The 27369-nt window shown below is 46.6% G+C and overlaps 12 protein-coding genes across 12 annotated transcripts; 6 read left to right on the forward strand and 6 right to left on the reverse strand.

The window, feature by feature from the left end:
• Nucleotides 1-575: 575 nt before the first annotated feature.
• T069G_04820 (eukaryotic aspartyl protease domain-containing protein) lies at nt 576-2239 on the forward strand (the record flags this gene model as incomplete). The annotated part of the gene is made up of 3 exons (XM_056172030.1): nt 576-752; nt 811-1906; nt 1965-2239. 3 exons carry the CDS (start codon nt 576-578, stop codon nt 2237-2239), a joined length of 1548 nt encoding a protein of 515 aa, XP_056028888.1.
• A 712-nt stretch (nt 2240-2951) lies between these two features.
• On the reverse strand, nt 2952-4286 carry T069G_04821 (beta-1,3-glucanase domain-containing protein; the record flags this gene model as incomplete). Its single annotated transcript, XM_056172031.1, has 1 exon — nt 2952-4286. One exon carries the CDS (start codon nt 4284-4286, stop codon nt 2952-2954), a length of 1335 nt encoding a protein of 444 aa, XP_056028889.1.
• Nucleotides 4287-5071: 785 nt separating this feature from the next.
• T069G_04822 (amidase domain-containing protein) lies at nt 5072-6955 on the reverse strand (the record flags this gene model as incomplete). The annotated part of the gene is made up of 8 exons (XM_056172032.1): nt 5072-5232; nt 5283-5471; nt 5532-5654; nt 5712-5838; nt 5891-6262; nt 6321-6437; nt 6491-6637; nt 6701-6955. 8 exons carry the CDS (start codon nt 6953-6955, stop codon nt 5072-5074), a joined length of 1491 nt encoding a protein of 496 aa, XP_056028890.1.
• Nucleotides 6956-8291: 1336 nt separating this feature from the next.
• Nucleotides 8292-9912, forward strand: T069G_04823 (aldehyde dehydrogenase family domain-containing protein; the record flags this gene model as incomplete). The annotated part of the gene is made up of 4 exons (XM_056172033.1): nt 8292-8522; nt 8588-8890; nt 8951-9271; nt 9340-9912. 4 exons carry the CDS (start codon nt 8292-8294, stop codon nt 9910-9912), a joined length of 1428 nt encoding a protein of 475 aa, XP_056028891.1.
• Nucleotides 9913-10288: 376 nt separating this feature from the next.
• T069G_04824 (FAD binding domain-containing protein) lies at nt 10289-11991 on the reverse strand (the record flags this gene model as incomplete). The annotated part of the gene is made up of 5 exons (XM_056172034.1): nt 10289-10772; nt 10836-11148; nt 11205-11559; nt 11622-11855; nt 11908-11991. The coding sequence occupies 5 exons, from the start codon at nt 11989-11991 to the stop codon at nt 10289-10291; spliced, it is 1470 nt and encodes a 489-aa protein (XP_056028892.1).
• Nucleotides 11992-12430: 439 nt separating this feature from the next.
• Nucleotides 12431-13590, forward strand: T069G_04825 (cupin domain-containing protein; the record flags this gene model as incomplete). The annotated part of the gene is made up of 3 exons (XM_056172035.1): nt 12431-12719; nt 12799-13233; nt 13286-13590. 3 exons carry the CDS (start codon nt 12431-12433, stop codon nt 13588-13590), a joined length of 1029 nt encoding a protein of 342 aa, XP_056028893.1.
• Nucleotides 13591-13937: 347 nt separating this feature from the next.
• T069G_04826 (amidohydrolase domain-containing protein) lies at nt 13938-14964 on the reverse strand (the record flags this gene model as incomplete). The annotated part of the gene is made up of 2 exons (XM_056172036.1): nt 13938-14801; nt 14863-14964. The coding sequence occupies 2 exons, from the start codon at nt 14962-14964 to the stop codon at nt 13938-13940; spliced, it is 966 nt and encodes a 321-aa protein (XP_056028894.1).
• Nucleotides 14965-15713: 749 nt separating this feature from the next.
• T069G_04827 (major facilitator superfamily domain-containing protein) lies at nt 15714-17376 on the forward strand (the record flags this gene model as incomplete). Its single annotated transcript, XM_056172037.1, has 3 exons — nt 15714-16534; nt 16604-16995; nt 17066-17376. The coding sequence occupies 3 exons, from the start codon at nt 15714-15716 to the stop codon at nt 17374-17376; spliced, it is 1524 nt and encodes a 507-aa protein (XP_056028895.1).
• Nucleotides 17377-18328: 952 nt separating this feature from the next.
• T069G_04828 (fungal specific transcription factor domain-containing protein) lies at nt 18329-20785 on the forward strand (the record flags this gene model as incomplete). Its single annotated transcript, XM_056172038.1, has 8 exons — nt 18329-18390; nt 18475-18707; nt 18763-19263; nt 19310-19502; nt 19560-19721; nt 19777-20237; nt 20293-20505; nt 20559-20785. The coding sequence occupies 8 exons, from the start codon at nt 18329-18331 to the stop codon at nt 20783-20785; spliced, it is 2052 nt and encodes a 683-aa protein (XP_056028896.1).
• Nucleotides 20786-20955: 170 nt separating this feature from the next.
• On the reverse strand, nt 20956-22306 carry T069G_04829 (zinc-binding dehydrogenase domain-containing protein; the record flags this gene model as incomplete). The annotated part of the gene is made up of 6 exons (XM_056172039.1): nt 20956-21140; nt 21204-21390; nt 21445-21662; nt 21727-21829; nt 21887-22017; nt 22081-22306. The coding sequence occupies 6 exons, from the start codon at nt 22304-22306 to the stop codon at nt 20956-20958; spliced, it is 1050 nt and encodes a 349-aa protein (XP_056028897.1).
• A 998-nt stretch (nt 22307-23304) lies between these two features.
• Nucleotides 23305-24245, forward strand: T069G_04830 (methyltransferase domain-containing protein; the record flags this gene model as incomplete). The annotated part of the gene is made up of 3 exons (XM_056172040.1): nt 23305-23424; nt 23479-23499; nt 23559-24245. The coding sequence occupies 3 exons, from the start codon at nt 23305-23307 to the stop codon at nt 24243-24245; spliced, it is 828 nt and encodes a 275-aa protein (XP_056028898.1).
• A 247-nt stretch (nt 24246-24492) lies between these two features.
• T069G_04831 (uncharacterized protein) lies at nt 24493-25608 on the reverse strand (the record flags this gene model as incomplete). Its single annotated transcript, XM_056172041.1, has 1 exon — nt 24493-25608. The coding sequence occupies one exon, from the start codon at nt 25606-25608 to the stop codon at nt 24493-24495; it is 1116 nt and encodes a 371-aa protein (XP_056028899.1).
• Between the last annotated feature and the right edge of the window lie 1761 nt (nt 25609-27369).

The following is a 27369-nucleotide window of genomic DNA, read 5'->3' on the forward strand; positions in this document are numbered from 1 at the left end:
TCTGTTATCTTTCTTCGCCTCCCCTCATCGCCGCATCGCCATTCCTCCATCCTCCTCTACCTCTCCTCCTCTCCTCCTATACCCTCCTCCTCCTTCCCCTCCCATATAGACTTGCCGTTTCCTTTGAGTCTTTCCCCCTCATATTCCTTTTTTATTTATTTATTTTATTTTATTTTCCCCATTGCTTTCCGTCGCGTTTAGCGAGCTGCAGCATCGTCTATCCTTAATATTAGCGCATCGTTCCTTGTTTTGCTTGTACCGGCATTTGCATAAGCTATCAGCTTCCTCTTACGGTTTCTCTCGTCTTGTTTGCGATACCGAACCGACAGTCCGATTCGAATCCATCTGCAGCATCTTCTCTCTCTCCTGCTTGAATCTGATTCCCGCCTCTGTCGAAGTTTTCTTTGCATCTGCTCTGCTTCGCCACCCTCGAATTTGTCGCCATCCAATTCCCTCCAATTGTTCTGCTCCTTTCCAGTAATCTGGCAATGTTATATGCGTAATTTCTAATCACCTAATAACTTGACTCCCGGGCTTTTCGAACCCCAAACCGCTCCTCCTCATCTTAATTCAACATGCGTCCAAATACGGTCTTGCTGGCGCCGCTGGCTTTGTATGCGTCGGGCGCCCTTGCGTTCTATCCGTATACGCCGCCGTGGCTGAAGGAGCTTGAGGAACACAATGCTGGTGAGGCAAAGAGAAGTGTGGAAAATGGCATGACGTTCGACGTCAGGCGAAGAGCATCCAGACGTGTAAGTCCAAGTCGAAACCTCATTCGTCGCTTATACATGCTGACCCATGATTCGCTAGGCTCCTGCATCGCAAGAAGAAAAGGCTGCATGGCAGGCGGCTTTGCTAGCTCACAAATACAACGAACGGAGCGCCCCGAATTCCAACCATGATTCGAATCTCTCAAAAAGAGGCAACCAGTTCCATATCATGGAGGCCGTTGACCCCAAAACCCCAAAGACTGCGGGGCTCGACCAGGACGGAACCGATTATTCGTATTTCGTAGAGGCATTGCTTGGTTCTGAGAAAACTAAGATGTATATGCTTCTCGACACTGGAGCTGGCTCGAGCTGGGTCATGGGCACCGACTGTACATCTCAAGCATGCTCTTTGCATGACTCCTTCGGACCCGATGATTCGAGTACACTGAAATCCAGCTCAAAGGATTTCTCCATCGCCTATGGATCTGGATCTGTTAGTGGTTCGCTGGTCACTGACACCATCGAAGTGGCAGGCATGAGCTTGTCATATCAGTTTGGTTTGGCCACCAATACCTCTTCGGATTTCGTGCACTTCGCTTTTGATGGCATTCTCGGCATGTCCATGAACAGTGGCGCCAATGAGAACTTCCTATCGGCATTGGAGGGTGCTGGCATGTTGAGCCAAAGCATCTTCTCCGTCGCATTGGCTCGAGCATCTGACGGTTACAACGATGGCGAAGTCACCTTTGGTGCCACAAACCCTTCCAGGTACACTGGCGCCATCACGTATACCTCCATTCCTACTGGTAGCGACTGGTCCATCCCGTTGGACGACATGTCCTACAATGGCAAGAAGGCTAGTGCCGGCGGCATCAATGCTTACATCGATACCGGCACCTCCTACATGTTCGGCCCGGCAAAGAATGTCAAGGCTTTGCACGCTGTCATTGATGGAGCGCAGAGCTCAGATGGCGTCACTTGGACAGTTCCCTGCGATACCACCACCCCGCTGGTCGTCACTTTTTCTGGTGTTGATCATGCCATCTCCAGCGAAGACTGGATCTCCCCCAAGGATAGCACTGGAAAGTGCACCAGCAATGTCTACGGCTATGAGGTAGTCTCTGGATCCTGGCTCTTTGGCGACACATTCCTGAAGAACGTCTACGCCGTCTTCGACAAGGACCAGAAGCGAATTGGTGAGTTTCTTTTTGCAAATACATGACCTGAGGCCCACGGAATACTAACTTGATTCAGGATTTGCCAAGCGGACCGGCTCCTCCACCGGTAACAAAAGTATCGCTACGGCCACGGATACGAGCGTTGCCTCTGCTACTGCAGAGAGCACCGGCACAGCCACCTTTGAGCCCCCGTCCTCGACCGAGCCTCCCATGGGCCTCAACGGCCAAGAGACGTCAACCGTAGCCCAGCCCACTCAGACCCCTGGCTCCTCAGGGGCTGCATCGCTTATCCGGAGTGGCAGCCCGGCTCTTGTTTTATGTATATTGCCTTTTCTTGTACTGCTGGCATGAAATATTGCTACGCTCAGCATTCACTACTTTACTTTTAATTGTTTGAAAACCCCGAGATAGTCCCTGGCTACCTCCATGGAAATACGTTCCACGTCACGGCACGATTGTGCGGCGATTGCAGCAGCTGCACCAATGAGAGTCTTTTGAAGCCATTTGAGCACATCCGAAATAAACGCGTCACTCGCTATAGCAGATTTAGCTGCAAGATACCCCTCGTATGAGTTTCAATGGCAACAGGATGTGAAAATCCTTAGCTGCTCCGATTCGACAAGGCTTCGTGGCCATATCTATATACATGTAAACCAGGGCGGCGCTTATCATTACAAATATTCTGCGACATATCTGCGAATTGTTGCGCACTCCATTCGTTGAAGTAGCATTCTGCGCACGGAAGGCGTTGGGCAATGAACCCTCGTTTTGGGCTGGCATACACGTCATGTTTACTTTGCATTGTTTGTTTAGGATGGCATATTCGTCACGTTCACTTTGCATTGTTTGTTTGTTGTCACATTGGCCATGTCAACGTTTGTATTTTTGTAGTAGCATAGCGTGTTATATAGTGAAAGCCATCAATGTCGAATCCAGTAAAGGAGAATAACATTGAAGTGTTCCAAAGTTCATGTGTATATACACTGTCGTCCCTTGTATGTCCTGCTTGCCCTGCTGATAAATTCCCGTTCTCAAAGCCAACTTATGCTGTCAGTACATCTGATTATACATCTGTCGGCGGAGAGCCAACATAAATCGTCAATAGACTTGGATCCCCTGCCGCAACTGTACCCGACGCATCTTCATTCCCATTAGGATTGACGTCGTCGTAAGAAAACGCATAGCCCCTACCATCCACCTGCAATTCATGTACAAGGCGACTGTAATGATTCGTTGGGCTGACCTTGTAGTGATAGTCCGATCCCAAACTAGGCTGGACGTGTCCTCCTTGGAGGAGAAGCGTCGAACGCACGAACCCGGCGCAAAGACGGGGGACTACGGCAAGGTGAGTGGAAGTTTCGTTCTCATGTCGGGCAAAGGGGCCGCCGTTGCAGCCCCAGATATCGGCGGCGGTAGGCTTGGGATATCTGTGAGGGTCGTCGCCGCAGTGCATGGTGTCGTTGTCGACTAGGCATGAGACGTTGCCCAGCTCACGTTGGGTGTCGATGATGAGGGGCGTTTTTGAGTAGGTGTCCCAAACGTCGTCCACATACTTTGTCCAGTACTCTTTGAAGGCGTTTTCGTTTATGCGCTGGTAATAGTTTGGAGAAATGACCCGGATTGGGCGGTTGTCGTTGGCCATGACGCACATTCCGAGCCAGTGATGGCCATCCTTAATTTTCTGTTCGTAAAGGCCGTAGCAGAGCTTGCGAACGGCGTCTGGTTGGAGTCCGCGGGTGATTTGGGGAGTGCCTCCGCCTGTAGTTGAGAGAACCATGCTGAGCATGAGTCCGACAAAGTCGACGTAGCTGATGTTGGCGTAGATCGATCCATCTTCGGGGTACGTCAGTTCTATGAAACCCCAGTTGAGAGAAGCGCTGGGATCATTGGAGTTGACAGAAGGCTGTACGAGGCCTTCCCCGTCTCCGCGGTCGAGAATGGCGAACGTGAGATTGCCCTCGCAGAAGTAGATTCTTCCCGAGTTGAGGGGAATGGAGAGATTGACGGTGATGAATTCGTTTATGGCGGGTAGAGGAATCGCAATGTCTTGCTTGATCTCGACGGGGAGTGAAGAGCCGTTGGAGTTGGGGTATACGAGTCTGCCGTCTGTGGTGATGAAGACGATGGCGCCGTTCATGTCTAGGCCTTGGATGTAGGCATTGATTGGGCCGCCAGCGTATTTATTGATGAGCTTCAATGGTAGAGTGTGATTTCCCGATGGCTTGCTTTGGTCGACATTGGGGCGATATGCGCCGTTGAGAATGTTTCCGTCGGTGATTACCACGTCTTGGGGCCCGCCGGGCTCTGCAAGGGTGGCTCCCCTCTCTATAAAGGATGCCTCATGAGATGCTATTGACAAGGCGACGCTCGCCATGAGAAAGAGGCTTGTGAAATGCATTGCGATGCTCTGCGAATATTGACAAAGAGTTGATACGTTTGCTGATAAGCTATGATTCGTGAGATGTCCTGATGGATGATATTGACATGTTAGATACTATTTCGTCAAGAAATGCATCGAATACTAAGCATGAGAGAAGATGTCGTGCTGGGTAGAGAAGACGCTGCTCAAAACTCCAAAACCAAAATTTCCCAAGCATCGCATGAACAATGGCGAAGTGCCCCGTTTTATATTTCAGTAATTAAGTTACCACGGCCATTCCGCCATTTTTACGGATGATTTGATGATACATATAATTGTGGAGTAACTTTAAAACCTTATACCAGAGGGCTATACGAAGCATCCAGTTACTACTCCAAATGTGAGAATTATATACCTGTCGAATAGTGTCTTGTTGTCCTGCGTTCAAGTCACGCCATGCCATTGACACACTGTGGAATAGCATAAACTTTACTATTTGATGCTTTGGAGATGACAGCGGAAACATATATTAGTATCTTCTGGTTCATATGGCTGGTTCTCCTGTTCCTAGGTGGAATACCTGAACAATTTCCCTCGTTGGAGTTCACACGGAACGCCACATAGATGTATAGTGTAGCTAGGGCTGTTCTAGATTTGAACGTGTGGATCAAACAGAGTCAGGAACATACTTTTCCAGAAAACCTGAAATGACTACTAACAATAGATAAGTATATGTATATAGATGCGCCACGACGCTGCTCGTGAAAGCTATAAGAAAGTTTGATAAGAGATACAACGGCATTGATGTTATTGACCACGAGCAATTACAAACTTGGTACCGGACGGGGAGCAGCAACCGCCTCGTATGCCGCCATGAAACGCAATAGTAGCTCTTCTTCGTTTGCTCTAGCCAATATACACAAGCCAAACGGTCGTCCATTATATCGCAGTTGGCCCACAGGCACCGTTGCGATTGGATAGCCTACTGAAGTTAGCAAATTATGTTCCTATCTTGTCATTCATGGGGTTCTTTACCTGCTGCGGCGGCGTGTATACAGAGAGAACTATCGCCAGGAGCCACGATAAGGTTCACACCCTGGGTGTCGAAGGCAGTGTCGATAATCTGTTGGCCTACCTGTCGGAGGCCATTCCGTAGCCCCTCAATCTTTGCTGGGTCATCGTTGCAGCTGAGAGTTTTTTCGAGGTCACCTTGTTCAGTGTATGCTGGAGACATGGAATCTTAGAGATCATCACTCAGTTGCACCTTTGGCTACGAGAACTTACGCGGGGGCATCGCCTTTTCGCTATTGTCTTTGTTGAACTTGACAATATCCTCTGCACTGCTGACGGGGCATTCGTCAAACGACTCGATGAAGCGGAGTATACCTACGTTTTTAAACTCCCAGACTGATAGGTGTGCGGTTAGCGATTCAGGCTTGAGATTTTGGGTTACTTGATGCTCACATGCGATGGGCATGATGGCCTGCTCTCCATCCACCGTCAACTTGTCCACGTCGGCAATATTGACGGGGTATTTCAACGAGCAGCCATCTTTCTGAAGGAGTTTGGCGACGTTTTCATATTCTTCTACCTGTATAAAATTAGCTGTAATGAATATTGGTGCATGTCGAGGATTTACTTACCATTTGTTCTGCAGTGCCTTCGTGCGGCGGACACATCTCCTTCGCCATTTTCCACACATTGGGGTCCAGAAATCCGACAGACAGCCCCTTCCAAGTCCCGAAATCTGAAGAGTTAAACCTGCGCTGCAATAGGATCTCGGCCATTGTTCGCACGTCTGCGGAGCTCTTTGCCATGGGCCCTACGCTGTCAAAGAAGTCTGTCATTGAGTATGTACCAGTAGTATCTAGAGCGCCAGTTGTAACTTTGAGAGCATAAAGACCAGCACGCGTCGAAGGGGTGACGATGGATCCGATCGTTTCTGTGCCCATTGCTAGAGGACTAAAGCCAGCTGCCACAGCAACTGCAGAGCCGGTGGAGGATCCTCCTGGGGCCTGGTGTGTATAAGCATTGCCTGTCACGGCTTTAATAGGATATCAATGGTCTACTGACCGAGTGCCCTAATAGGGTTTCATTTTCTTCAATCTTGCCCACGTATGGAGATAATGTTTGGCCGCCATGGCTGGACCATCCTGGCATCATCTTTGTCATTTTCATGCCAGCAAATTCCTATCATCCTACCCATTAGCAGAGTATTAAAAAACATTCAAGTCTATTCGTACCGTCATGTTAGCCTTTCCTATTATTATGAGACCAGCATCTATCAGCAACTGTGCGATGGCAGAATTTTTGCTGGCTTTGGCACCGACAAAAGCCCATGATCCTGCGGTGTTGCTCATCCCAAGATTGGAAGCCGTTATGAAGCTGTCCTATAGGGCAAATCAGCCTGTGTATTGCGCTAAGTAGAGAGCCAACTGTCGAAACAAACATACCTTGAGAACAATCGGGATTCCGTGAAATGCGCCACGTAAACTGCCATTGCTGCGCTCTTCATCCAAGGCTGCAGCAGCGCGCAACACTTTATCGCGGGGTGCGGGGGAGATGAGGGCATTAAGAGCTGGTTCATGGCGATCTATTTGGTCCAAGCACTGTTGGACAATCTGGACGCTGGTGATTTGGTTGTCCGCCAGAAGCCGCTGTAGATCCACGGCAGTTGTGGTTAGAACATTAAATAATGAGTTGGCCATTTTGGTATGCTAGATGGCAAATTTTGGAGAGAAAGGATAACAATTGATTTCACAATACGGACTGTAGATCTGACAACTGCAGGCGAGATGGTTTTAAACAGATATATAACGACTAACATACATATGCAGATTAACTAATGGACCTATGGTCATCCTACACATGTAGTTTAGCTTACCCCGTACATCCACTATCGCGACTGTAAAGCCAACCTGGAAATTAAGGTAATACGCCTAGGTAGCAACATTGAATCCTACCTAGGTAACAAAGATTGAAGCCTGGGCAACAAGTCTAGGTATAACAGGCCTATTATCTTTTTCCATTTGGAGTGATTAAGATTAGACCACTAGCATTGGTGTAAATTATTAGAAAGCTTTTTAGAACCGTCGCCGTCACGAATAATACAAATTATGGCTACTCAGTTCGTTGAGGGGAAAAAACTGGCTAATGGGCCAAACTCATACAGCGAAGTTTTGTTGTTACATACCTCTCTAAGTTGAAAAAAAAAAAAAAAAAAAACATCGGTCAAAATACACTTGCGTGCAGTACGCGCGGAGCGTATTCCTTCAGCCTTGCTGGATTTACTGGAATTGGTTGCTGAGGGCCTCCTTTATTTCCAAACTTGGCTGCCTGATAGCACGCTGTCGTATTTCAGATTCCTTCCGGTCCCATAGATACAGAAGTTCCGAATGAAATCCCTCAGGCAGAAATATTGGCGTGATGCGTAAGGATGAAGCGAAGCCGGAATTGCGCGCTTTTACAGGCAACTTGATGGTGCGATTGAAATGGGAAATGAACTCCAAGCCAGTGCTCAGAATTGTCAAGTTGACCCCCTTCCCCTACCGTGTTACACACATCCTAGGACCACTATTACGACCTCTGCCATAGAGCTCATTAGTGCTGTAACAGTTGCATCATGATGCCTACCGCGGCACATGTGTAGCCCATGTGAATGAGCAGCGTAGAGGTCGCGAAGCCTGTAGAGCCGCGCAGAAAAGTGATCCAATATACCCCCGGTGTTCTAGTTACTACTAAACACTTTTCAATAACCTGGTCGATAATACTGACGAGTTCAATTATGTGGCTTCGGGGAAGAAACGGAGTGCCCGCCGAAAAGCGAGCGCCACTGCATCCGCCACGGAACGTTTACCATTGAGCTCCGAAAGCCGAAAGTCGCAATAGTGAGTGTGTCTTCAGTTCACTCAACGGTGAATTGACTTGGAATAAAGATGTTCACGACCACCTAATATGATGCGTCGAATTTCTACATTCACGTATTTCTTTTATGAACTCTAGTGTCCCTAAATCGACCATCTCATTTGCATCGCCAACCTCATCATGAAGTCCAACACCGTCCCACTAATCATTGATGGCAATGACATTGTCCTTCAAGACGAAAAGTCCATTTTCGTTTCAAATACCGACAGTGGCAGAGCATCGCAATGGAAAACTCAAGGTGTTACACCAGAACTGTGTAAGCGAGCCTTGGAATCCTCCACCGCGGCATTCCCAAAATGGAGAAAAACGTCTGTTAGGGAGCGGCAAGTATTGTTCCAAAGAGTAGTGGAGGTAAGTTAACAAATCTTCCTTCCGCAATGACATGTTCAAAATCTCTAATTCTTGGCATACTCTAGCTTTTGAAAGAGAGGGCATCTGAGTTGTCATCTATTGTAGCAGAAGAGCTTGGCTGTTCTTCCGTATGGGCTTCGATCAACTTTCATGCCACGCTTGAGATTATCGAACAAGTGACTGCTCTCATAACATCCGGAATCTTGTCCGGGCTGATACCAGAGACCGAATCACCAGACTCACTCGCTCTGGTCTTCAAAGATCCGCTTGGTGTCGTGCTAGGTATTGCACCTTGGAACGCGCCAGCTATGCTGGGAATGCGATCTATTGCTGCTGCTGTTGCAGCTGGGAACTGCGCGATACTCAAGGTAATACTAATTCTGATGTACATAACAAATTATCGTCATGGACTGACTTTGTCAACTAAGGGATCCGAGCTTAGCCCTAGAACACATTACTTCATCGCCAACCTCTTCCGAGATGCTGGATTCCCGCCCGGAGTGGTCAACTTTCTTGTGCACAAGCCTGAAGACGCATCAGACACGTTTAATTCTCTTATTTCACATCCGTCGGTGAGAAAGTGCAACTTTACCGGGTCAACGGCCGTGGGTAGACACATTGCCTCCCAAGCAGGCCATTTCTTGAAGCCTGTACTTCTGGAATTAGGCGGCAAAAACTTCAGTTTGGTACTAGAAGATGCCGACTTGGAAACCACGGCTTCTACAATTCTAGATGCAGCTTTTATCAATGTACGTGAAAGCAACTTTACATTTCTTCAGATGAAGATGTATGCTAATCCATGACTTTTGGGCTATAGAGCGGTCAAATTTGTATGTCTACGGATATCGTCTTAGTGCCTAGGAAATTGAAATCGGCATTCTGCAGTCTTGTCCGACAGCGACTCGAATCTGCTTCTGCTGTTCAAGTCAAGCACGTCATTAATAGACGAAGCACTACTCGAATTTTAGGGCTTCTGGATGACGCCGCCCGCAAAGGTGCCACGGTAATCACCGCTTCATCCTTGGACGGAGAACACAGTCCACTGTATGGCACTGTGATTGAAGGCCTTACTAAAGATATGGAATTCTGGCAAAATGAATCCTTCGGCCCTGTTGTTGGAATTGCAATATACGACACTGTAGATGAAGCGGTCGAGATGATTAATGAGTGTGAATATGGCTTGTCTGGGGCGATATATACTGCGTCGAGTCTGCAAGCGATACCTCTGGCAAGAAGATTGGACAGTGGAGCAGTTCATATCAACGGACCGACTTTCCATGACGGATTTACCTTGCCGCATGGAGGGCATAAGAATAGCGGGTTTGGGAGATTTGGTAGCCACTGGGCGTTTGAGGAGTTTTTGCAGACAAAGACTGTGATTGCAAATTAGATAGCCATCGAATGTATTATGGACGAACTATGATAGACAATGATGATCAAATCCTCCACCGCACGCACACGTTTACAGAATGAGATGCATCTTCATCTACCTAGGTATGAAATGACTTGGTAACAACTATATACATTTATATGGAATAACAGTTCCTATTGTGTTACACTTCACGTTTGTATTTCCGCTTCGTCAGATTGAACATAAGTTCATGACTTAAGATCGCATGACTTAAGATCGCTAAAATGTGAAAGGTACAGTACTGTACGGACTGGATCATATGTAATGGGATGAAAATAATAATGATAATAATGTATTATACCTGAGAATCAATTACAAGATAGTATGTAGCCGATCGCTACTGTTTAACAGCTATTTACTTCGACTGCTTCCATCGCTTCTCAATTTCTTCCTCAGCATCATACCCATATGCCCATGCTTGCGTTACTGGATCGCTCCACTGGTTAGGACTCTGAATGAAATGCCTTCCTTCAACCTCCGGTCTCATCGCTTCATCCCTAGCTTGTTGCTCAGGCCCGTCTTCGAAATGCCATAGCTTTCCATTCACTAGACTGGCTTCCTGCATCTGGCCACTGCGTTTCATGCGCTCAGTCTCGAAGATAGAGAGCGCCTTTGGCAATTCTGAGAGGTCTGTAACATGGGATAATGATGTTGCCAGAGCAGCTCCATCCTCAACAGCCATGGCAGCTCCTTGCGACATGTACGGGACCATTGCATGTGCAGCATCGCCGAGCATTAAAAGCTTGCCAGATTGAGCCACCCAACGTGAGATAGAAGCATCCCCGGACATAAGAGGCCACTTGAGCGTCTTATTAATCTTACTGATAACCTTGAACAGCCTGTAATAAAATGCGTTAGACCAATGTTAAGAAAGGTAAACGACTAGATCTTTCATGACTTACTTTGGATCCCATCCCTCGAAATAAGCTCTCATATCATCAATGGCCGTCTCTGGACGCCAAGTACTGGGATCAGAATGATCAATATGAGACAGTACCATGTTGAAAGATTTGCCAGAAGCAATTGTGTATGTCATGACATGCCGCTCATGGCCGATCCAGATATTGAGAGCGGGTTTCTCTAGGAGCCATGCGGTATCAGGATCATCGCGCATCTTTTCAACATCCACAGTTGCCCGATAGGCAGCAAAGCCTGTGCAAATGGGCTCCTTTTTCTCGTGACGCAGGATGTGGTTGCGTGCTAAAGACTTGACGCCTAGGGCAGAGTTAGAACGGATAGTATACAAAAAGAGGAGGGAATAAAGGGTTTACCGTCGGCGGCAATTATGAGGTCGGCTGAAAGTATGGTTCCATCCTCGATTTTGACAGAAGGATTTTCTTCATTGTATTCAATGACTTTGTGGTTGACTCTGACATCTACTCCGAGCTGTAGCGCCAGTTGGTGCAATGCATCATGGAGATGGGCTCTGTGTACCACATAATAAGGCGCCCCGAATGAGCTTCGAAAGTCCGGTTGAAGCTTGGTATAACCAATGGGCTTTCCATTGCTCCATCGCCGAAAGGTAATACCCTCAGGCTCGACGACTCTTTTTCCAAGGAGTGGCCCAAGGCCCCATTTCAAGAGCAGCCTAGCAGAATTGGGCGGAACTTGGATACCAGCTCCAACCTACGCACATCTTGTTACTCACCGTGCTCGATAAATTCAGACGGGAAAGGATAATAGCCTACCTCGCCAAGTGCTGGGGCTTGCTCAAGCACTGTAACAGCGTGACCTTTCCGTGCTAGGGCAATTGCTGTGGCGAGACCGCCAAGTCCAGCGCCCACAATGATCACCTTGAAAAGCAAAGGTGATGATTTCGATCCTCCATTGAGGTGCGATGAGCCGTTGTGAAGCCCATGAGAAGCGGTTGTTTGATCCAATTTTTGGAGAAACTCCAAGCTGCGCGTAGGATATGATGCGGTCTGCAGCTGCATTAGAGAATGGTTCAAGGCTTACTGCTATCGAACTTCTAACCTTTATGGATGATATAGAAAAAGTTGCCTTTTTGGTGACAACTCCCTCTGAATTGGCAATAGAATCGGTAGTGCTTGGAGCCATTGTGGTCGATCTTGATTGTGATGATCGTTTCACTTTTCGAGCTGAGGCATCTTCTTATTCATCACGGGCAAAGCAGACAATCTTGCTGCTCCATATACATCATGACACCACTTCACGCACCATAAAAGCGTAAAACAAGTTCCATCGTTCCATATCCCCTGCCCCGATAGTGCGAATACCCCCCCTTCTCAGCGTTCCGGCCCACCCCCGGGCAGATGAGCTGCGTCGGGGATGCATCGGAACGCCACAAACTATCAGCTACTCCATTCATTCGAAACCTCAAGATGACTGCAAGAAGCCGTCTTGCCACTGCTGTGCATCAAATGGAAAGATACAAATACAAAGAAACCGAGAACATCTCAGAATTGATCAACATTGTTGTCAACAGAAAAACATCTTCTATAGCATCTAACGAAGAACATCTAAACTCTCCCCCGACATGGCTATCCTAACTGAAGTCAAGACAGAAGTTGCGCCACAGCAGCTGACTGGGGACGGAAAAACAAAAGAACAGCAGACAAATGAGCTTCTATCTCAGTTACAGTCAACCAATACTTTACCACTATGGGCGCAAATGTCCAAGCTTAATCCCCCGGCCCCCAACCCAACCTGCATCCCGCATATCTGGAAGTATGATGAGATTAAGCCGTACTTGCTCCGTGCAGGAGAGCTTATCACGGAGAAACAAGCTGAGCGAAGAGTGCTTATGCTGGTAAATCCAGCCAGAGGTAAGCCGTCTCAAGTCGTTGTGTTTAAGATAGTCGATGTCTTTAAGGTAGTTCTGTTGACTAACACATCCTCGAACAGATGCGCCTTACACTACAGATACTGTGTATGCTGGTCTTCAGTTGGTTATGCCCAATGAAACCGCTCCTGCCCACAGACACACAGCATTTGCCATGCGATTCATCATTGAAGGCAACGGTGGCTTCACCGCCGTTCATGGCCGCCGTATCAAGATGAACCGCGGCGACGTTATCCTCACGCCAACCTGGAATTGGCATGACCATGGCAAGGATGGGTCTGGGCCAATGATTTGGCTTGATGGTCTCGACTTGCCTAATTTCCGACACTTCCCCGTGCATTTTGTAGAGCACTATGACAAGCCTAGATACCCTGCTGAGGATGTCGACACGGACAATAGCCCCATTGTATTCCCTTGGGCTAAAATGCAGGCTCGCCTAGATGCCGAAAATGGCGACTGGGTGACCAAGCCATACCTTAAGGAAAATGGTAGCGAAGGTTTGTCTATCTGTTAATCATGTAACCATTACCTAGCTAACTTGTGATTCAGTGTCAAAGATTCTCGGTGGTTCAGCAGAGAGATTGAACGCTGGTACTAGCTCCCCAGAAATCCGCGAGACGGCATCGTCCGTATATCACATCGTGGAAGGCAGCGGCCACTCCGTCATTGATGGTAAGATGTTCAAGTGGAAGAAGGGAGACACTTTCTGTATCCCGGCATGGAACAAGTACCAGCATTTTGCGAATGATGAAAGCACGGCATATTTGTATCGGTTTGATGATAAGCCCATGCTGAGAGCTTTGGGATTTTTGCGGACTGAGGGCGTTGATGTTGAGACTTTGGTGTCCGAGTGACGATATAATATGTATTAATGTTAGGCTAGATACTTATACTTACTCTTTGACTAATACAACGTGAAATTGAATCAGATAATCCTTGACAACACCATCTCTCAATTGTATCAGGTTTAAGTAGCTGCGCCCATGCCTCAAGCATACAATTTAAGATACCGACCCTCTTTGTCTTCTTTTTTTTCTAGCCCAACAGACACACGTATTAAGAACAGTTGTTATTTTGTTCAACATAGGTAACTTACAACACATACTAACAGACTTGATGAGCGGCACAGACATTTTTGTAAAGTATGGCTATGAAGTGTATTCATGTGTTCATCTATTGTATCTATCTTATTGCAGACAAACTAAAGCTTTAACAATCTCTTCGCATGTCCAGAGTAAATACCCTTGATGGTTTCCTCATCAAATAACTCTCTAAGTCCACTATCCATGGTCCGGCCTTGAAATTCTATCAAGTGTGCTGGCGTATATGGGAAATCGGTACCATACAGCAACCGAGACTCATCACAGACGCGAAGATATCCATGAATAAGGTCAGGAAATGGAAACCCGGCAAGATCAAAAAAGAATCTAGTCTTGAACAGTTCTTTAACCTGATCTGAGTTGAGCGTTGAAGGTGCGTTGATAATGGCTGCAAAGCTTGTGAAACGCTCCACAAGTGGTGGAAGAGTAGCTCCGCAATGAGAGACGAGGAATGAGATGTTGGGATTTCGTTCCACAGTTCCAGACAGTAGTAGATTTGTTACTGCGCGCGTAGTGTCAAAGAAGAACTCCAGCATTGGAGAAGGATACTGGTTCATGGGCTTGACAGCGCCAGGATCGCTTCCACAGCAAGTAGTGGGATGCATGAACAAGATGGCGTTGACTTCATTAAGCTTGTGGAAGACAGCATCTAGAGTAGAATCTCCGAGATATTGGCCGTGGGCATTGGTCATTACAGCAAAACCAGATGCGCCAAGCTTGAGGGCGTGGTCAATCTCGGCCAGAGACCCCTCGATATCGGGCAGAGGTAATGATGCAAAGAAGCCAAAGCGAGAAGGGTACTTTGCGCAAATTTCCGCCAATTCCTCATTGGTCTCGCGAGTGATCTTGCGCGCAAGGGCATCATCACCAGGCTTGAGATAAGTGCCAGGGGATGTGATGCTGAGAATGGATTTGCTAACTCCCAGTTTATCCATCAGCGCAATATGCGCTTCTGGTGTCCATTCCTACATAGGCTACCGTTAATTGAGTGAGCTATACAATTAAAGCTTGGAAGTTTCCACATACTGGAATTGCTGGCATTCCGTCAGGCTTTCCAAACCCATGCTCTTCGCAGTACTTCCTCCAGACAGGAGGGACAACATGCGCGTGTGTGTCGATTTTCTCCATGATGTTCAAGTAGATTGTCGATGATGTTGATACAGTTTGGTAACAGAGCTTTGCGGTAAATAAATCTCTCGATTGTCAGTTGTGTCTCGGTTGCTCAGGTGACTAGGAGAGACTTTGTACTACGTGTGCTCTCCAAAGTGAGACAGCATATTCCACCATAATTAGGCATCTGAAACAAAAAGTTATACATTTGCCCGTGGGGAAATTTCGGAGCGGATATCCTGGATGGACTTTCGGATCTACTCAAATCGATGGTCATGACTCTTGGGTCTCGATAATTCCGTAGACTATTTTAGCCTGTGGAGTTCTTCTCACGAAAGTGGCATCTTCCCCACGGGGAACTTGTCGAGACCCTTCCCCGCGTCTTCGCGGGCAGGTCGGAACTGCATTTGGCGATGGACTTGAACTTTCTTCTAATCAAATAGAGAGAAAGAACCCCATGCAAAACTAGGCTTGAAGCCACCAGCTTGGCAACCAATGGTAGCTTTGGTAACGCATTGCGGCTGGGTTTCGCTAGCCCCGGCGAGTAATTCTGCTAGATAATTGAGTGAATGTGTAAAAGGGGATAGCAATGGTAACGATTTCATACAACTACCTACTATAACGAGAAAGATATAAAGATGGCGAAGCGGTGATAAAAGTTGTCATTGATTAGATCTCAAGACTATCGCGAGTCTCATTAAATTTCCCTTCAAGAATTACCTTCTTCCTTGAATACTATCCCATCAACCTTCACCACCTAAGCAATTATGGCTACCGCACACTCTTCTGAGGACATCGAGAAGATGGACTCTCCCATCCATGCTTCTGTCCAAGATGAAAATCTTCCTGTGGTCGAACCCAAACTCTCGCGGAGGGGCCTGCCGCTTATTCCTCAACCTAGCGACGACCCATTCGACCCTCTCAACTTTGCCAGTTGGCGGAAGTTCCTTATTCTACTGGTTATGTGTATATGGACAATCATCGGACCCCTTAACATGATTTCCGTGGCTGCTGCCTTCTTCCCAATTTCGGAAGACCTACACATGAGTCTCAGCTCAGTCACTTACCTAGTCGGAGCTCCTTTGCTCTCTTACGGAGTTGCTTCCCTGATCTGGGTTTCTGTGGGAAATCGCTTTGGTGTCCGCCTTGTGTTTGTACTCACAAGTCTGGCCACAGGATTATTCTGCATCTGGGGAGCAGTAGCCAAATCATCAGGATCACTCATTGCTGCCAGGACGTTGGCCTCCATCTTCTCGGCGTCTCCAGAAACACTCGGACCCCAGGCCATAGCGGACGTGTTCTTTCTCCATGATCGTGCCAAGTGTATGGGACTCTATGTCTTGTTCCAGGCTTCGGGTTTCGCAGTGGGCTCTCTTATTGGAGGTTACATTACGGCTGACCTGGGCTGGCGCTGGATTCAATGGACTGTATCCTTTTTGTCGCTTGGATCTTGTGGCCTCCTTTTCCTTTTCTTCCCGGAGACACAATACACAAGACAGTCCGGAAATCTCCATCACCGCCAACCCAAGCTCATCGACAACTTCAGATTTTGGGCCGTGTCAGGAGGTGGTCGCAGCAAGGTGGACAGGTAAGCATCATATACTTGGGTAGCCAAAAGCTACGGTGTTACTAACGTAACATTTTTTCTTCGTAATAGCCTCTGGAAGTCTTTTTGTTATCCCTTCAAGTACTTGCCGCATCCCGCCGTCATCGCCATGACCATTCACTTCAGTATCATGTTAATGGCAACCAATTATATGCTTACATCCAACACTTTCATCTACACGAGCGTATACAACTTCGATATCAAGCAAATTGCCTTGACTGGCTTTGCACCGTTGATTGCGGTATGGATCGCCATTCCGTACTGTGGTATCCTAAACGACGTTGTAATCTCAAGACTCCGAAAACGCGCAAACTTCTTGCCGGAATGGCGACTCATGTTCTTTGTACCCACTTGTATAATTGGACCTGTTGGATGTATCGTCGTGGGAGTCTGCGCTCAAAACAAAAGCCCTTGGATTGCTCCTCTCATTGGCGAAGCCTTAGGTACGTCTCATCAAACAATGCGGGAAGACACAAAGAGACATGATTGCTGACTATGTGGTTTCTGGTTTAGTTATGTTCTGCTTCGTCACTGCCAATAACCTCACGCAAACATACCTGGTAGATATTTACGAAGCCCGAGCAGACGCGACACTGGTCGTCTTGAACGGATTCAAGAACTTTGCTGCCTTTGGCATTTCATATGCAGTAGTGCCATGGAATACCTCGGCAGGCTATGCAGAACCCTTTGGAGTTTTGGCGGCGCTTATTTTCGTTGCACATATTCCCATTTTCATCTTTTGGTGGCGAGGCAAAGAGATTCGCGAATGGAGCGCAAAGCACTGGAAAGAGGCCAAGCCATCACATCATGGTGATGCTTTCTAGTTTTTCATATATAAGATATATTGGCAATTACTGCAAATTTATATGTTCAGACTTATACCAAAGTGCTAGAATCTCGTGAAATATCCTCATGTGGTCGCCAACACTTTGTAGAAATTATGCTTGAGGGCATCGCAAAGCCATCAACTCAAATGTACATGTGATGCACATGTACAAAGCCAACCCCAATTATACTACAAATCTTGAGTCGTAATAATTATTATCTTCACAGCGACTGACACATTACCACTAAGCCCAAAACATAAATGTGTGCCTGCAGAAAACCAGCTGAACTGAAATCCGGGGGACCCGGAAAATAAAATGCTGAGGTGTGCCACACATCTTACCCCGGTTTTTGTTGGCACCAAAAGCTGTTCGTTCTATGGCTTTTTTTCTCCACGGTATAAAAGATCCGTGATAGCCCCGGTCTAGCTCGCCTCCCACCTAGATCTTGCATCGTTCTCGCATTGTTTTCTACACACGAAGTGATCTTATCATGATCAATTAAGTGTCGGTCGAAAATACGAATATCCGGGATCGCTTAGGATTTGATAAGCGCAACATTCATGGGCCGATTGTTTTTAAACCACACACAATGAGTCCAAACACCAGCGGGGGTAAGAATGGCGAGAGGAAACGATCCGCCCCCTCAGATGATGCTGCTCCTCAGCAGACATTTTTCAAGCGTCAAAGAACAGCACTAGCTTGTAACAGTTGCCGGTAATAGAACACCCTATCTTTGATGCCATGTTCCTATGTGAAGATGAAACACTCAACTTAAATGAATTGAGAGACCGAAATCATCATACGGGATATGGCTGAAATAAATAGTTTGCTGACCTTATACTGCATATAGTTCCCGAAAAACACGGGTATGTACCGGGTAATAGTATCATACTATCATTCGATTTGTCTGACCATCATTCAGTGTGACGGATCGCGTCCCCGGTGCACAATGTGTGTCGAGATGGGCCTAGAGTGCTTCTATCAGCAGCCAGCAGGGGCGCCGGGGAAACAGTATGACTCGGGTTCTCTTTGTTCTTCACGTTGCCTTGCTATCTCATGGCCTTATCATTGCATACTGACTCCACTTTGATCTAGATACTCTACAGAGCTCGAGGGAAGGCTGCACTCTATTGAAGAGACTCTACGTCTACTGGTGGGGAGACAAGAAGCAGCTGCCCCCCCTTCATTAAACGCTAGAAGTGTACTGGATTCAGAAGATGCCGAAGAGTCAATTAGAGATGACTCTCAAGCTCAAATCCAATTTGAAGACACGGTGGACGGAATGGGGGCCATTACCTTTGCAGATGAACAGGAATCTGGTTTCTTCGGTAACGCCATCTCATTGTCTGCCGATTGCGCATTTCTAATGTTTTTTGAACACAGGACCTTCTTCCAACATTGCCTTCATTGGACAGATCACACACGCCATGGCTACCGCTGCAAACGCGGACCCCACACGAGCTCTCCCAGTTGATGCAAGGATGGAGGGTGCAATGATGAGCATCTCTCGACCAGCATCACCAATCGCCGGAGCACAAAGTCTAGACCATAGTCTTTCGGCGGCAGTGGATGTTTACAGCCTTCCACCCGAAGCAGACATGTTACACCTTATCCGACTATTCTTTGCCGACACAGGGATGCTATTTCCATACGTGCACGAGGGCTCTCTGCTGGAGGAGTTTGCTGCGGCAAAACAAAACAATTTCACATCAATCAGGCGCTCATGGTTATGCCTATTAAACATGATCCTAGCGTTTGCCACTTGTGTCAGCGCCCGACCCGACTTGCCTGTCGAACGAAATGCGGCAGAGTCAGATGTCTTCTTCAAGCGCGCCCAAGCTTTGTCTGGAAAGATGGCATTCAGAACGGCAAATGTCGAGATAGGTAAGGAAGATTGGATCAAACAGTGGCATCAATTAACGCATTATAGTTCAATATCTATTGTTGATGACGCAATTCCTTCAAGGAACACAGCGCTCTGCTCAAACATGGAATCTGCATGGGCTCACAGTAAAAGCGGCACTCCAGTTGGGGCTCCATACCTCTAGTTCGTACACCAAATTTACGCCTCTTGAGCGAGAGATAAGGAAACGCACTTGGTATGGCTGTGTAGTTCTTGATCGGTGAGTGGCTAGATTATCTTTAAAGGTACCATACATATCAACTCATCATACATCTAGGACGCTGAGCATGACATTTGGTCGTCCCCCAGCGATACCAGTTGAGTACGTTCAGATGGCACTTCCTTTAGATGTCGAATTTGATGGAATCAATGCCGTCACTGGCCCACACATGGAAATGCTGGGCAGCCCATCAACAGTATCATTTTATATCTTCACAATGTGAGAGCCTCTTATCCAATGTTATAAGCTTTCTTTTTTGCTAATGATAGCACAGAAAGCTCTACTCGATCCTAGGTGATGTAATTGCCGACCAATATGGCCAAAATCTCGGTTGTGCTCCACAGCCCTCAATCTCTCTGATGCTTGAGAGCGTAATCAGGTTGGAGAGTAAGCTACTGCAATGGAGACGCGATCTGCCGTTGCAGCTCAGGGCCCGACCGTGGGACGATACACTATCTGAATCTACTCAGAACATAATTTTTGATCGTCTCTCGATCATCCTCTCACTGCGCTATCTTAATACTCGAATTCTGCTCCACCGGCAAGTCCTGGCAAGATTTTTAGAGCAGATCAACAACGGCGATAGAAACTCTGAAGAGGGGCTTTTCTTACGTCAATTTGGACATGGAAGCCTTCACGTCTGCTTAGAATCTGCTTCTGAAATCATCTCTATTGTTCACAAGATGGGAAAGAAGCCGTCTCTTCTTGGAGCTTGGTGGTTCTCAACCTACTATAGTAAGTTGTAGTTGTACTACGAATGACGAAGCGAAATTAGTACTAACCAATTTAGCTTTCAACGCTGCTCTTGCGGTGTTTTCTGGTCTTTTGATTCAGGCGAATGGAATAGCAGGCCCTATGACTGCTGGATTGGAGACCGAAGACCTTCGGACAAGCTTGTATCTAGCCGTCGAGGCACTGCAAAATCTTGGTGGCGGCGCGCGACTAGTACAGAGATGCCGTAAATATCTCGAAACACTCGTGCGGGTCGCTGCAACAACAAAAGGTAAATTTCTAATTCCATTTTTACATACTCGTAGTCACTTACAACGATTTCAGGTGGAGGCAATGCTCAAGCAAATTGGTTCAACATTCTCCAGCCGGGCGAGTTGGACTCTTCTCAAATGCCAGGCTTCCCCTCCGCACCGTCTCGCTCTGACACGGAATTATCTCCTCTTGGATTAGATCTTGGAGAATTTTTGACTGAGGATAATCTTGAATTTCTTACTGGGCTCATGGATTCATCGCAACAGGTTGTAATGGAGGTTCCTATACAAAGTTATTGACCAAAGAGGAAGGGCTTGATCAATGCGGGGAAGCATATGGGATTTTGTCGTCGACTACCTACACAGGGTAGGAATAATGATACCATGAAAGCAATAGCAATGCCATAATATTAAATCTATCTCTAATCCCACCTTCACTAACAATGCTGAACAAATGAAGTGATTCATGTTCATTGGGGCAATCTCAATACCGCCCTGCCTTTTACCTGGAATTTTGCCAATTTACCCATCACATCATTGATATCGTTAAAATCGTACACCTCGATTTGTGGCTTTATCTTTCCTTCAGCAGTCAGTTTTAAGAGTTCTTGAACATCGCTTTCCGTGCCGACGGATGTTCCCACAATTTTCAAGCCTAAATCCTCATCAGCATTCTTTGCTCACGCAAACATGCCTTCTCATGGGCAGCTTGGCTCACCTCGAACAATAATCTCAAAGGGTGAAATTGGAACGTGGAAGTCTAATCTTGGAATTCCAACGCATACCAAGACACCGAGATTTCTTAGCAGCTTCGGCACAGATTCGTAGGCTTTCTCGGAACCAGCAGTCACCATGACTGCGTGAGCTCCAATCCCACCTGTCAATCCCTTGACGGTTTGCTCCACCTGAATAAGTCAGTATATAATTCGTACAGTATGCGAATTTTAAACAGTACACACGTCTTGCTTCAAAAAGTCCACGAATTCAGTGGCACCGCTTGTCATGCAAACATCAGCTTTATCGCCACTGTCGACGGCGATGACACGATATCCAGAGACACTAGCAACTTGAACAGCAAGATGGCCAAGGCCACCACCTGCTCCTAGGATGACGATTGAGTCCCCTTTTGTGATGAATTTGGAAGCCTGTGTAACTCCTGCGTATACGGTGACCCCAGCTGCATTATTGTATCAGCCACTTAGACTCCATTCATGTATACCACTAGACGCAGTGAAGCTTACCACAAAGCAATGGAGCTACTATTTCTGGCTCTAAGCCCTCGGGGACAATAGTTGTGTATTTCAGCGGTGAAACAACATATTGCTGAAAAGTCCCTGGTACATTCTAGTGTGTCTGTCAACATTGGTTCAACGTTTGATTCAGATAACAGGGCGAACTTACTCTCCCAGAATTGCTCTGATGTGGGCAGTGCACGTATCTCACTTTGCAGGTCTCACACTCTCCGCAGGCACTATAGACCCATTTTACGCCCACCAACTTCCCCATTACATCGCTTGATACACCCTTGCCAACTAATGCATATTGATTAGCACAATATGGACTTTTTAGGCAAAATTTATTATTGATGTACTCACGTTTGACAACACGCCCCACGCCCTCGTGCCCCGCGATGTTCGTCTCCATGGGTGTTTCTCCATAGATGCTGTGCACATCAGAATGGCAGAAACCAGAGCATTCTAATTTCACCAGAACCTCTCCCTCTGATGGTTCAGGAATAAGAATGTCATTTCTTAGTGTAAGAGTCGCGCCATGATGGGGATGGTCCAGCCAGGCCGCAGTTTGTGTGTTGGTCAATAACATAATTACAGTTAGATTGGTAGCGTGCTGACAAGATCTGACAGGGAGACAATGGCGAGCAAGACAGCTAAAATCGAGTTATGACATGCCGCCTAAAAAGGTCAACCCAACGTTCCCTGAACTAGCCATTGCTGGTATACGTCGGAGATGGACTTGTGAGAACTCAATAATTCCGATGGCTGAGCTAGCTCGGAACGAACCAGAGGGGGGATCCCGCCCGACAGACCCGGCGCGTGTGACCTGGAGTTTGAGCAGCGTTCCGATATATCCCCAGAAATGAAATTGGAAAACATACTCCGCAAGTAGCGAACGGGAAGCAAATTTCCAAACAACAAGTCTCGTAGTAAAGTAGCCAGCCAGTGATATGAAGTGTTCGTAGTTGTGAACCGTCGCTGTTAACAAGAGTTTGGATACTTTAACAGTAGTCGTATGGCTTAAATTAGGCGCTAAGGGGGTGTAATGAGTAGCAGGAGACTGCACTTTGTAGGGCGTCTTGGATATTATAATCACTATCTTGTTGTTATCTTTCTGGTACTGTTTTTGAGTTTATTGAATCTGTTCTCTTTGTAAGCGCCGATGTCTTACAACGGTGCCTTTGAAGCTGTCTATTGGCAACTCCAGTTAACAACAGAGCAGGTGGAGAAGTCACAACAGGATTCGACTTCTAGAAGCGACTAATAATTGACTGTGAGCACTCAATAACATTATCTAAATACAATTCTTAATAATACAAGCATCATTGTGTTCGCATTTGGAATATCCATGGGCTAGGATGTCCTTTTGTTGTCTTTTATTGAACCAACAAAGGTTCCTCGTGAACAACTTGGTTGCGTTTCCTTCCTGTTTGGGCCTAAAAATGTTGATCCCACGCTGGTGCCTACTGGCTGAGATTTTGACTCACGACAACTTTGACAACAGCATCTCAAGTCCAAGTATTTAAGTTTCCTGGATAACCAATCTCACATCAATCTACACAATTACTAGTAACCGTGTCTAACAAAATGAGTCCCCCAAATGGAGAAAATCCATACGAAACCTACGATCTTGACTCGGGGTTAAAGCTGCTGCGCGAGTACAGCGGAATTCCAGATGAGGATGTCAAGAACCATGTTGAGTTGATTGTAAATTTGGCGTCAACTTCCAACAAGTTATAACTTTAGCTAACATTGGAACAGAAAGAAAAAGCTATGGAAGTGGTAAATAATCTCATACCAATCGCAATCTCTCCCTTACCACATATACTGACTTGTCGCAGCGACATTACCCCTGTATTAGACGGTACCGTTTCCTGGATCTGATCATGATGAATACAGAAGTTTATCAAGAAGTTCTGGAGCGAGTGAAAAATGGCGAGAAATTTATGGATCTGGGCTGTTGCTTTGGCCAAGAGATCCGTAAACTTGTCCATGATGGCGCACCTTCTGCCAACACATATGGCTCTGATCTTTGGGGTGAATACCTCTCTATGGGCTATGAGCTTTTCAAGGATAAAGATCGACTCCAGACTACATTCATAGCAGCGGATATCTTTGACAATTCTTCGCCGCTTGCGAAGCTATCCGGACAAATGAACATCATTTATGTGGGCGATTTCTTTCACCTGTTCAATCTTGAAGAACAAGAAGAAATTGCTACAAGAATCGTTCATTTACTAGCTCCACAATCGGGCTCATTGGTTATTGGAAGACAATCAGGCGGTGAGACTGCGATAGAATATTCGCGAGCTGGCGATGTGAGTGGGAGAAAGCAATTTCAGCACAACCCTCAGAGCTGGAAGGGGCTATGGGACCGTGTTGGAGATAAAACTGGAAGCAAGTGGTCAGCAGATGTAGAACTCTGCCAAGAGTTCAAGTTCAACCCGTCTGTGACAGTCGATACATCAAGCGAAGTTCAACGGCTTATAAACGCAAAGGGGTTGAGATTTACTATTAGGAGGCTCTAAAGGAATTTTAAGAAGATATAACTGAAATGGTATATGGTTGTTATTCAAGCTAATGGATTAGGGGTATGTCTAGGTTCAAATATGGGATTGTTGCACACTAGATGATCACTTCCATCAAGGCATAGCTTTAGACTCTACCACCAAGCTGATTTCACCCCATGGCGCGAAAACCACCAGTGGCTAGGCAATTGTATACCAAAGTAGAGGACAAGGAAATATGTGTGCCGTATTTGGTTCGGAGTTACCTTCAATATTGCGGATTCCACCACAGGTTTGTGGCGTGATGATCGGGAAATTGTTCTCCTGTATAGCATTTGCGAGTACAATATCGCACGACGATTTGTGGCCGCAGCCTGGGTGCCTTCTCTCTGGCTTGCTTTACCCATGGGTGATCTTCGTTGGGCAAATACTCAAGCATTGAGAAATAAAAACATTCTTCCAGCTGAGGCGTCCATGCCGAGGACGGATCTGCACCCAGGATATCGTCGTAACGTTCCGATTCTCGTGCGTAGTGCCACAGATTAGCCATGATGATCCAGTCAGCTTGTCTCGTCCATGTATCCACTGCTTTGCGGAATCGAGAGCTCAAGAATAACTCGAACAGTGTTTGCACGGCCGGTTCCTCATCCAGTGCATTTTCCTTAAATAAAGTGTAGAATTGCCTCAAGCGAGCTTCGTCGTCAAAATCAACCAGTTGGACAGGCGCATCGCCTAGTAATCCGAACAAGCCAGAATCCAGAGCTGCTTCCGCGGTGATATGCAGAGATACTGCGGCCATTGCTATGCCCAAGACTATCTTTTGCAGTTGGATGCATTCTGCATAACCCGCGATGTCACCTGAATCGCCACTGTCTGCTTGTTCATACATAATACGAGGGTTTTCGGAAGCAGCATCGCCATCTAGCAGCGTCTTCAAATTAAAATCGTGAAGAACCTTTGCGACGATGCAAGGCTGCATCTTGTGCTCCTCGGCTCGCCATAAGAACATAACTACTACACTCGAGGTGGCGTCGATGGTTCCGTACATAACAAGGTCACATGTCCTTGTATAGTTGAGAAGCAGCGCATCTCTATTCGGTTGCACCCATATCGACTCCAAGCTGTGAGGGTCCGGTGGCTCCCAAATTTGTCCGTGCTCTAGCACGACTTGGCGAGATTCTCTATTCACAAACGCGATGACGGGCTTCTGGGAGTTTTGATATGTTGAGCTTTTGGCCCAGCAAGCTTGACGAGATTCATTGCCATCGAGAAGGAGATAAGGAAAGTCTTCTTCAGCTATGCGATGTGGTAGGCAGTATTGCCAGATGTGCCGCCGGATTTCGGGAGGAAATTTCGAAAAGTAGTGGAATGAGTCGTTATTCATTTCGTATCTAGGTTATCGCAAAACGGGGCGTTTCCATGGAGAGGAAGAAGTTCGTGTTATTGACAGAGAGATTGCCTAATGCCTTGTGGTAAACAGCACAGCTCCTCAACATCATAAGCATATGGTTGATCACAAGCGCATTCCTGACATTATGGTGGTAAGTGCCGATTACCTGTAAGATCGAATCGTTGTGCTGCAAAAGTGCTCAGAACAATTGACGCTAACGTGAGGAGACGCGGCTGAGGTAACCCGTGATATTTTGGTAGCACTATGGAATTAACCCATGTAGGTGATACAGCTGAGCATATCTTTCAGCATCCAATAGACAACTACTGGTCGTGCTTTGGCAATGCAATACTCTGATTTGCTGAGTCGATTGACAAATAGGAGAAACAAAGACATGTATAAGGTCTTCTGACTGATTGTCCTAGCAAAGAAAGAAGGCATTACCACCGTACACTTGTTGCGGCAGCATCTAAGAAACAATAGCAAAGGTATGCTGATGTGGTCTTCGATCTATTGCATGAAGTGCTTGGGTTGGCAACTAGCCCTCTTCCAATATTCTGCCACTAGAGAATCCGATGCTCCTCAAGAAGTATATTTACTTGCATTACAAAGTCAGGTGTCTGCCACCAGAGGAACAGCCCATGTGAACTTCTCGTTCATCACGATTGTATAAATGGAAAAGACTTTTGCAAGACCTCTGTGTGCAAATAATAAAAAGCCTCCAGAGCTTGTATTGGTTGTCATTACCAAGATGACACCCATCAAATTATTTCTCTGTATCCTAGTCGTTCGCTCGGTACTCTTGTGATCCGTCGTCGGCCGGCCGTCGTGTACGTCGTTTCATCGATATTATTGATATCAGCATCAGTAAAGGTGTTGCAGTCGTCTTTTTGGATACTTCTAAGAGTAGATATATCAATGCTTTCTCGGGCAGGGAGCAGATACTGATATTTGAGTGGTAAAGTTATCAATAACAACCCGATGTAAAAGTAACTCTTTGTTGATTTAGTTGGCAATGGACTATAGTCCAAACTGCTATCTCGACAAAGAGATACTCCTGTTGAATCCGATGTATGGCTCGTTCTTTGGTGATTGTATGAGAGGATTCTTTCAATCCCCGATGAGCCACTGCAGGGCACAAGAAGACCGGGGGGTTACACCTGCTGTAATCCTAACGATCCTACTACTGCATAGTGCAAGAGGCCATTACGAAAGCGTCATATAAGCACTCCACATAATTTTTATCTCGCTCCCTAGCCCCTTTTCGGTTCATGATTCCACAGATAGTTTCATGCTAAGACAGCACGACACTTGATCGGAGCAAGAATTCATATCGAGTCGACTTTGCAGCATCAATTGATTAGAAATGCGGATTCTCTACCGAGTGGGATATGGGGGATATGGAGCTGCAAATCTTATTGATGCCGTTCATTGCCTTCCGATTGAATCCATACGTGTTGTGTAAACTTCTCTAGTGATTCAATCCTATCCGTTCGTAGCAATAGGTGTTTACAACAATGCGTTTCTATCTTGTTCGTCGCATTTTCTTGCCATTTTTCGCCGTAGTTTTCTAGCCAATCAGACATTGTAACTCACTAAAACCCCCTAGACGGCGCAAGTTTTTGCGACGGCTGAAAGTGGCAAGGTTTCTGGTCTTCCACCAATAGAATCCGCTTCGCAAAAACTTACCTCGCGCTAGATTCTTTAGCAAACGAGTTGGCCTATAGAAAACTGGGCTGCAGACAATAGTCCAGT

This window comes from Trichoderma breve, chromosome 3, assembly GCF_028502605.1.
Source record: "Trichoderma breve strain T069 chromosome 3, whole genome shotgun sequence".
NCBI classification, from domain to species: domain Eukaryota; kingdom Fungi; phylum Ascomycota; class Sordariomycetes; order Hypocreales; family Hypocreaceae; genus Trichoderma; species Trichoderma breve.